The 9889-nt window shown below is 36.5% G+C and overlaps 2 protein-coding genes and 1 pseudogene across 2 annotated transcripts; 2 read left to right on the top strand and 1 right to left on the bottom strand.

The window, feature by feature from the left end:
- Window positions 1-1637: 1637 nt before the first annotated feature.
- On the bottom strand, window positions 1638-2846 carry LOC143600055 (class V chitinase CHIT5a pseudogene; annotated as a pseudogene).
- Window positions 2847-6447: 3601 nt separating this feature from the next.
- LOC143600057 (uncharacterized) lies at window positions 6448-8463 on the top strand. The gene is made up of 2 exons (XM_077077852.1): window positions 6448-7810; window positions 7916-8463. Exons 1-2 carry the CDS (start codon window positions 6448-6450, stop codon window positions 8461-8463), a joined length of 1911 nt encoding a protein of 636 aa, XP_076933967.1.
- Window positions 8464-8589: 126 nt separating this feature from the next.
- Window positions 8590-9889, top strand: LOC143600056 (uncharacterized). The gene is made up of 2 exons (XM_077077851.1): window positions 8590-9181; window positions 9405-9889. The coding sequence occupies exons 1-2, from the start codon at window positions 8590-8592 to the stop codon at window positions 9887-9889; spliced, it is 1077 nt and encodes a 358-aa protein (XP_076933966.1).

Below are 9889 nucleotides of genomic sequence, written 5' to 3'. Positions count from 1 at the left end.
TGACAGCTTTCCCGGGGCATTACCTCGTGGTTATTTACGCGGAAGGGTATTCCTTCTTGCGGATGACTTTTGAGGGTGTCAGGATGCTTCCGTATGTGCTATGAGAGTGCTTCTTCCTCAAATGATTTATGCGGATGGTTCATATGTCCCGCGTGTGCCTTATGAGGAACTTCTAGTTAACCCGCGGGCATTACTTAAGGGTATTTGGGGCTTTTTGGTACCCTACCTCTATAAATGTATTTTGGTTTCTGCAGCCTGCGTCTCCTGTATGAATATATCAATTCTTCTTCCTCACGTTTGCCCTCTCTCTATTTATTATTCTTTTCTTTTAGGTTTAACATCATAAGGGCCCATATGCCAATTCCCTATATTGTGCCAAGTCCACATAACAGACGAATAAGTTCACAACGCCAATATTATCAAGCCCAACTTTTATAATTAGTTAAAATAATTTGAAAATAATATCACATGTTATGATTCACGACTCATCTAAATTTACAATAGATACTTTATTAAACTTTCAACTTTAAATAAATAAGTCTTAAACTAATGGTGAAAGGGTGAAAATAAAAATAATTATATAGCAATGGGTACGCTTTCATTAGTATCAAGTTTAGTTAAAACACTCAAATATAGCTCGTTGCCTCTAGAAAACTTTAAACTTTAAATATGAGCCAATTAATTATAATATTAAATAAAAACATGGCTCAAAAGTATTTAAAAGTGTAGAATATATTTATAATACTATGTATATAATTAGCCCATATCAGTAACATCATTGACTGCATCAATCAAGAAAGACAATTATATGAGAATTTTATAATATATGACAATTTATACACTAACGTCATTTGTGATTGTGTGATCAGACCATTTTATCCCCAAGAAACTAATAAAGGAGACCAGGGGTTGGGAAATTTGCTCCATAATTTTCATTCTTTTTTATTGTATTAGAAATGGCCAATAACTCTATAAGCATATAAACATAAACATATTGGAGTACTGGACTAAAGCACAAGTAAAACATGAAGTAAAAACAATCACCCACCAACGTAATTAATGCCTAGGAAGTAACCAGTTAATTAAAATAAAATAAAAACTGACTTAAAGAGAGAATCAATCATGGGTTCTTTCATTTGGAAGGCTCTACGTTTACCACTAGATCACTATTCTAGTTAATGTATGGGTTCATTCACAATTTACATATTGGTTCTATCATTTTTTATATAGACATTCTATATAAAATCCGAAACCCTGTGGGTTCCGTGAACCCGCACCTATGCAACTACATCCGCCCCTAATAATAATGTAATATAGATCATCATCATCATCATCAAATGAAGTTGCTGTGTATATATTCAATTAATTATTCATCAAACGACAACCAAACTTTACAATTAGAATTTTCAAGACACACATTTGTAAACACATAATCTATAATCAATCAAACATACAAACAAACAAGCAGGCAAACAAATTAACAAGATGAAGCAGATTTCACTCCACTCCTGTGGTCCAGTAGCCCTCGGGTTTATAAATTAATTCCATGTCTCCGAAGCTGCATGCATAGATACCAAAAAACACCATTGTGGTTAACATTTCATCTTCCAATTATGTATTATCCATGGATTAATATGATAAAACTGAATGTGTACCTAGTCGGGAGATTCTCCAATCTTGATCACCGTTAACCGCTCAAAAGAAATATCCTCCTATATCAAGTGCATGTGCATACTGTATTTTTCTTTCTATTGATTTAACATCATCGTAACTAATCCAAGAGGTTCCTGCAACAGAATAGTAAGATACAGTTGGCTCTCAAACAACACTTTGGCATTATTTTGGGCATTGAACTCTTGCACTTCCGAGTAAACCATGGCTCCCTCATTCCCCGGTCCTAAACCTACAGCCGGGGCTCCAATACCATATACCATTGGATCCTGTAATTCCCACATTCGTCCATATAATGGCAACCCCATGACCAACTTTTCCTTTTGTAACCCAGCGTCGATCCATGATTGTAGCCTGTCCCTTGTGCTAATATCGCCATTTGGATCATATAATGCGGCTAGGGTCCCAGTTGCCGTTAGATCCCAGGATCCGTGATAATCATAACACTTCCAAGTTCTTATTTATGGATTCCACCGGATACGAATGAACAACATCATATGGAATCACCTGCTTATAATATGTGGCGGCTGAAAGAAGAAGCCGTGGCTTACAAGTCAACTCAGCTTCTTCGTTGACCGCCACACGCCACTCATCAAGCAAGAGGCCAAAGTTTTCCATATCCGGTTGTGTTTGAGGAAATTCCCAATCAAAGTCAAGCCCGTCAAAGTGAAACTCCCGTGCCACCTGTATGGTGGAACGAATGAAACGATCCCTCGATTCATGATCTGAGGCCATACGGGTAAAGATGACTGATGCATCCTGTGAGGCACCTCCAATGGAAAGCAATGTCTTGACCGGTGGATTCTTTTGGTGAAGGGTGGTGGTGAAGTCTGCAGGCAAGGCTGGGTTATCGACTGTTAACACGAATGTGGTTTCATTTGGTGACAGAAAAGCATAGTAAACATGAGTGAAAAAAGAGGTTTCAACATTGGCTGGTGGTAATTCATTTGCAGACCATGAAGGCCAATAACCACCTTTGTTTGTGCCGGCCATAGCACTACAAATGGTGATCACAACAAAAAGGCTTGGAGCTTTGAGGAATCCAAAAGGTATATTTATTGTAGGGAGTGACTATTTCAATTCATTTAAAACAAAAATAATATCACTTTTTGTTGATTTAATTTATTTACAAATTAGAAATTTTTTATTTAGAAAGAATTTGGCCGATCAAGTATCAACTATGTTTTAAAGAGTCAAAACTATAATATGCCATGCTTGACAAAATTGTAAGCTATAAAATAACAAGTGTAATGCTGTATCATATTTGTAATTGTCATATATATATATATATATTAACTATTGCAGGCAGGAGTTATAAAGAATGCACGAAACAAATTAATCCAAGGGAATGTAATAATGCCAGAGTAGTTCTGTAGTTCTGGGATGTAAGCTTTGGAATGCCAATATTAAAATTATATAACACAAAAGGCCTTTATTTTAGTGGTGTCAAAGTGTTGGATGTAGATAATGGTTTCTTAGTCAAACCCATTACTATTACTAATTATATATATAGATAAAAATCAAATGTTGGTGCCACAAAAATATTTGTAAAGCTATTGTTTTGGTATTTTATAGAATTATTTTCAAATATTATGCAATGTGCCCATTTGGTTAAATGGCTTTAGTTATCTTTGCCAACTCTTACAAACACTCTTTGCCCAAGATCAAATCTCCAAGATAACAACTTTTTTTTTTGTTAGTTATTGTATTAGTTTTTATTATTAGCTTCTTTTTTTACATGTACGTTTATAATCAAACAAAATTATATATTAGGTTTGGTCCTCGTACCCTTAATTAACATGGTAGATACCAATCGAGTTTGCGTCGACTTGTCGCCGTAACGCCCCGGTTTTTATTTTAAATATGTTAAATTAATGGAACTATCTTTTGGGCTTGGTTCTGAACCGTAACAAATATAGCCGATACTAACCAAATTCGTGTCGACTCGCCGCTGCAACGACCGTGTTTTACTGACCGAATAAACGTTGTTTTAAATATGTTTTTTTTTGCATTGTATGTCATACGAGTCACTACTATTCTTAGTGTTTACAAATTTGTGTTTTGTGTTTAATGTCTGTACCGGTACGAACCTAACTGATAACAACCGAATTCGTGTTAGTCGTCGCAACACGGCGGATTGCCACCTAGTTAGTATAAAACAAGAGTTTGGTGCCACAAATAGTTAATTTGCTTGACTTTGGTATATATGATTATTATTTCATGTTTCAGCAATAACATTTCGTTTGGCCTGGTGGTGTTTTCTTAAGTTGTGCTTTGTGTAACGGGTGACAACTCAGGTTCGAGTCTTGCTTTTGTCAAACATTGTTTTTTTTAATTTTTTGGTGGGCCCCAGGTATGTGAGTGGGTTTTTTAGCTGTGGGTTTTTTTTAACATGACACGTGGATGCCAGGTGCTATTGTTTTTGCTTAATATAAGTTTCTCATTCACTTTTTTCATTCAATTGTGTTGCATGTTATGTGGGTGCTTCAGGTTAGAATTGACATTCATCTTATTTCGTTTTCTTTGCATTTGTTGTTAGTTTGCTGTTATTGGTGTTATTCAAGGACTGAATTTAAGTTTTTTGGGTCTGTTGCTGGTTCTTGGAATTGAGTTTTAGGTTTTTAGGGTTTGTGTTTCTAAAACTATTTGCCTGGTTTTTGCTGTGACTTTGGTGTTTCTGATAGTTAAATTTAGTTGTATTGTTTTTTAGGATGATTAATTGTTATTTTTTAGGCCAATTGTAGAGTTTATGGTTCTTGAGTTGGTATGGTTGACATGAATGAGGGTTTTTTATTGTGTTTTTTTTCCTACCATTTTTTTGTGGTTGATTCGTTAGAAAACAAATTCGGTTTACTGTTCAGTGTTAACTTTATATTTGGGTTACGCGAGTTTATTTTAAGAGTTAAAGTCGATGTGATTATGAATCCCTTTTTCGATTCAGTTGTTAAACGTAAATTGAATCAGTTTAATTTTAATTTTTTTTGTATAATTGAGTGTCTATTTATCAGTGTCAAGTCAGTAAAACAAAAAACTGACCTGGTCCGGGCCAGTTCATGTTAAACGTAGGTACACCTTGAAAATTTTACCCGACTTATTACCTGTAAACATATCCTTACGTGAATCTGACCTGCTGCTGGTAATTTGTCAAAGTCCGTTTGACTGTCACAATTCAATTGTTTAATTCCAATACCACCCTTGGTAATAAAACAGTTCTGCAATTTAACTAATATTGGCTTCGATGAAAGTTAATTGCACTAATACCAACAACAAAAGCTTTGACCTGTACTCTAATAAAAACCAATCTCAAAACTTAAATAAAAGGTGCTTTGGTTCATAGTTAGGTTTTGTATAACAGATTAACGTTTAATTAATTAGTCAAGTCAACCTCTAGCTCATACTCCAGACCCATTTTTTTAAGTAAAATAAATGGATTTAATTCTCACACACGATATATAATAATTCATCATATAATTCCCAAGTTTTGTAGATGTGTCCCAAAGTACCATTTCGGTATGCATTTCTAACCTGCCACCTTGCTCAATACTGATTTTTTTTTGGTTTTTCAGTTTATATTTTTCATGGATAGCTTGCAGTTATTTGGTGAGCTTTAATCTAAGGTATGTTTTTTGTCAACTTAATGTTCGTGTTATGTTTATTTCATCTGTTTTGAGTTTTGATTTACGATTCACCGTTTAAAAGAAACGGAAGTCGTTATTTGGTTTTATAGTTCGATTGCATCTAACATTGCATCATCTTTTTAAAATTGCATTTAGTTGAAACCGAAAAATGAATAATTTGCATATAATTCGATCCGGTTTGAAAGATGATTAAAAAAAAGAAAGTCTTCAGCAACCAGGCATGCTTTTTAAAACTTTGTTTATGAGCCTCTATTTTCTAATATCATGCCAGTGAATCAAAAATTAAACCAGCCCGGGCCAGTTCAAACTCAACCTAAGTATTGATTAGGTATGAATTTCTAATCTATTACCTTTCCAAAAAACCAAATTTGTTCCAGGTCAACTTAAATCTAATTACCAGCATCTTGCCGAATTTGTTATCCGGTTTACAGTTCGGTTTCATCTAACGGGTTAACATATGTCTTTTTACCAAAAAAAAAAAAAAAAAAATCTATAAGTCAATGTCCAGACCCGTTTGTCTGTATCCGGTTTCAACGCAGCAAAACAATAATCTGAATTGACCCGGCCTGGTTCAGATAAAACCTAAGTGCAAATTCGGTATCGATTTCTAATCTGGCACCTTGCCGATTCTGCAATAGTAGTTTAACATTTAACTGGAAGTTGATATTAGTAATGTTTTTTTTTCAGTTTGTATTTTCGTGGATATCTTGCATCGTTTTGTTCAACTTAATCTAAGGTACGTTTATTTCAACTTAATGTTCGTGTCATATTTATTTTTGTATGGTCTTTGTTTATGTATTTCGTTGGATTTTTAGAGTGTTGGACCCTTTAGTTTATTAGAAATTATAGCTGTATAGGTATTCCCTAAGTTGTTATCTGAAGTTGCACCGTTTAATTATCTCAATAATGTCTGGGCCATCGAAAGACGACGGTGAATGCCAGGCCTCCTGGAAAAGGTCACGATACCCGTTAGGATCTGGTGTATTGTCGGTTAACGTTGTGCCCAATGATGGCGACAACCAGATTATTGTTATTAGTAAAAATGTTGTTTTAAGGTTTGTCTGCGTATAAGTTTTCTGAGTCTATGTTTACACGTTCACGGAACACACTGTTGAATCGTACTAATCCTTCTGTCTCTATGGTTGGAACGTCTTCTGTTACCACGTCTGTCCATGATCTTGGTGACTGCACTTTGGTGTGCGAGTTTTGTGGTGCCCTTTTTTGGAACGCAGAACGATTAGCTTCCTTTCCAGCAACTAGGAGACCACGATATACCCAGTGTTGTAAGAATGGTTATGTGCGCTTGCGTCTTCCTCGTGATCCACCTGATCAACTTAAGCAGCTTCTAGAGCGTCAAGTTTATCTTGAAGGCATCCGTGCTTACAACTCTATGTTCACAATAACTTCGTTTGGTGCGAAGCTTGACCGTTCGGTAAATAGCGGATCAGGTCCTTACATTTTTAAAGTTGAGGGTCAAATTTCCCACTTGCTTGGGAGTTTATGTCCTAGTGATGGTGAACCTCCAAGGTTTTTGCAGATGTACTTTTACGACACCAAAAACGAGATTCGCAACAGAATGCAACAATTTAGTGATTCTCAGGAGGTTAAGTTGTCTGAAAGTATTGTACGTATAATTAAAGATCTCTTGGATGTCAACAATGAGTTGGTAAAGCTTTTTCGTACGGCTCGCGATATTTGCTCTTCCAACAATATTGTTTCCTTTAATGTGTGTCTGTATAAGTCTGCTAGACAAGTCTCATACGATGCGCCGGCTCCAAACACTATTGGTGCAATTGTCCACGAAGGTGTGTCTGGTGCAGAATATTTTGATATCGTTATTCATCAGAAAGATGGCCGACCTCAGCGCATAAATAAGCTTCATGGTCTTTACATGGCGCTTCAATATCCACTGTTACATATTTATGTTAAACATGGTTGGTCTCCTGATATGTGTCTTGCTTCTAATATTAGTAATCGTAAAAACACTTTCCTGACCCTCAACATGTACTACAGCTTTATGATGCATGGTAGGCGTGATCATTACTTTTTGATCTTAAGAAGTGGTCGTCTTTCCAGGCAATATTTTGTAGACGCTTATATCTATATTGAGCAGAATCGTCTCGATTATGTCCGGTTAAATCAAAATCTCTTTAGGACAGAATTCCTTCAAGGGGTGCATGATGCCATTTCTAAAGGAGACACCGAAGGTCATAGTGTTGGAAAGCATATTATTCTTCTGTCGTCGTTTACCGGAGGCCCAAGATATATGTATAAACATTATCACGATGCTTTGGCAATCTGTCGTGTATACGGCAATCCGCAGTTCTTCATAACATTTACTTGTAATGTAAAGTGGCAAGAAATTGTTCGATACATGAATCAGTTCCCATCTCTTAAGGCCCAAGACATGCCTGATATTATTAGTAGGATATTCAACTTGAAGGTGGAGGCGTTTCGTAATTTCATTAAGACCGAGAAGCTATTTGGGACCATCATTGTTGGTGAGATATGTTTATGTTATTTATCATGTTATTTATCCTAACATATTAGCATCTCATATAAGAGTGTTAATATAAAATCTAACATATTTATTAACAACTGTTCAGATATGTATACGATCGAATTTCATAAAAGAGGTCTCCCTCATTGTCACATGTTGTCTTGGGTGTCACCAGTTGACAAAATAATCACGCCTGCTGATTTTGATCGTCACATATCTGCTGAGATTCCTAATCCTAATATTGATCCTGAGTTGCACAGAATTGTTAGTGAATGCATGATTCATGGGCCATGTGGGCTTGCGAGACCTAATGCACCATGTATGGAGAGGGGCGTATGGTCAAAAGGATTTCCAAAACCTTATCAGACATCTACAACATTCGACAAAAATGGTTACATTCTATATAGGAGATCAGCTGACGGGTTTTCTGTTAAAAAGAACAACATAGAGGTTGACAATGCTTATGTGGTTCCTTATAATAAAACTTTGTCACTACGTTTCAATGCCCACATAAATGTTGAATATTGCGGGTGGAATATGATGATTAAGTACTTATTCAAGTATGTGCCTAAGGGTTCAGATCATGTTCATTTTAAAGTAACTCGGAGCACACATACTGTTGATGCGGATCAGAACTCTTCTTCAGTAAGTTGAAATGAAATTGAAAATTTTGTTGACGGTCGATTCATATGCCCTCATGTAGCAGCTTGGAGAATCTTCAATTTCCCAATACACCACCGGTATCCAGCCGTTCAAGTATTGGCCGTGCATCTTGAAAACATGCAACATGTTAGTCTTAGAGACAATCAAAAGTTGTTGCATATAGTGAACAACTCAGCTGTTGGTCTCACTACACTTACCGAGTGGTTTACGACTAATGAACGTGACCCTAGTGGTCGTCATCTTAAATACATTGACTTCCTTTCAGAGTACAAATGGGAAGCCAATGGCAAATGTTGGATAAGACGTTCTTACAAATCAATAAACACGATTGGTAGGCTTGCGTACGTTCATCCTTCGTGTGGTGAAAGATTTTTCTTACGTATGTTACTGAATCATCAGACTGGATGTCAATCGTTTGCTGATGTTCGTACCATCGACGGCGTTATATACGATACCTATCGTTTGGCATGCGAGAAGCTGGGGTTGCTGGTTGACGACAATGAGTGGTCGCTTGCGTTGGATGAAGCGAAAGCTTGGGCAACACCTACAGAACTGCGAGCTTTGTTTGCACACATACTGTTACATTGTGAAGTCGCAAACCCATTAAAGTTGTGGGAAAATCACTGGAGATCAATGTCTGATGATATTACTAGGAACACGGAAATATTTGGTGGGAATGTAGGGGACAATGTCCCGGATGAGACATTATGTCAGTATGTACTTTACGAGATTGAATTTCTATTGAACTCACATTCAACATATTCATCTCTAAAAAAGTTCAGACTTCCGATGCCTAACACAGAATTGATTCATCGCTTAAAATATAGGCTACTGATGGAAGAGAAAAACTATAACCATGAACATCTACTCCAGCAACACCATGAGTATTTACAGCAATTAAACCCACAACAACGTGCTGTACGTGGTTTCAGCTTCAAAATCCAACACTCAAGTTTTAGTTTTCGTGTATGGTCATGGGGGTACGGGCAAGACATTCCTATGGACAACAATTACCAGCTATATACGTTCTCAAGGAAAGATAGTGTTGACCGTAGCAGCCTCCGGCATCGCATCGTTACTTCTCCCGAACGGCAGGACTGCATACTCACGTTTGAAAATCCCTATTGACCTAACTGATGAATCAAACTGTAATATCAGTAAAAACTCCTACTTATCAGAGCTTATAATCGAGACAGAGGTAATTATAAGGGATGAAGCACCGATGAGTGATCGTAAATGTTTTGAGGCTCTAGACAGAACACTAAAAGATATTCTTAATAACGGTCAACAATCATTTGGCAGGAAGTCAATTCTGTTAGGTGGCGACTTTAGACAGACCTTACCTGTTAAAAAAAGCTACAAAATCACAAATAATCTCTTCGTCATTACCTCGGTCGTACTTGTGGCCAAGATTTAG

This window comes from Bidens hawaiensis, unplaced genomic scaffold, assembly GCF_021521415.1.
Source record: "Bidens hawaiensis isolate Kalapana, Puna unplaced genomic scaffold, B.hawaiensis_p1.1 tig00053255_1, whole genome shotgun sequence".
Taxonomy (NCBI): domain Eukaryota; kingdom Viridiplantae; phylum Streptophyta; class Magnoliopsida; order Asterales; family Asteraceae; genus Bidens; species Bidens hawaiensis.
Note: the sequence above shows the minus strand (reverse complement) of the source record. Positions and strands in the feature narration are given on the sequence as shown.

Bases quoted from the DNA above. Each gene is read 5' to 3' on its own strand.
- LOC143600056 (XM_077077851.1), top strand. From the start codon at position 8,590: ATGCAACATGTTAGTCTTAGAGACAATCAAAAGTTGTTGCATATAGTG. The intron at 9,182-9,404 runs GTCAGTATGTAC...ACGTGGTTTCAG, and splicing joins TGTCCCGGATGAGACATTAT to CTTCAAAATCCAACACTCAA.
- LOC143600057 (XM_077077852.1), top strand. From the start codon at position 6,448: ATGGTTGGAACGTCTTCTGTTACCACGTCTGTCCATGATCTTGGTGAC. The intron at 7,811-7,915 runs GTGAGATATGTT...ACAACTGTTCAG, and splicing joins ATTTGGGACCATCATTGTTG to ATATGTATACGATCGAATTT.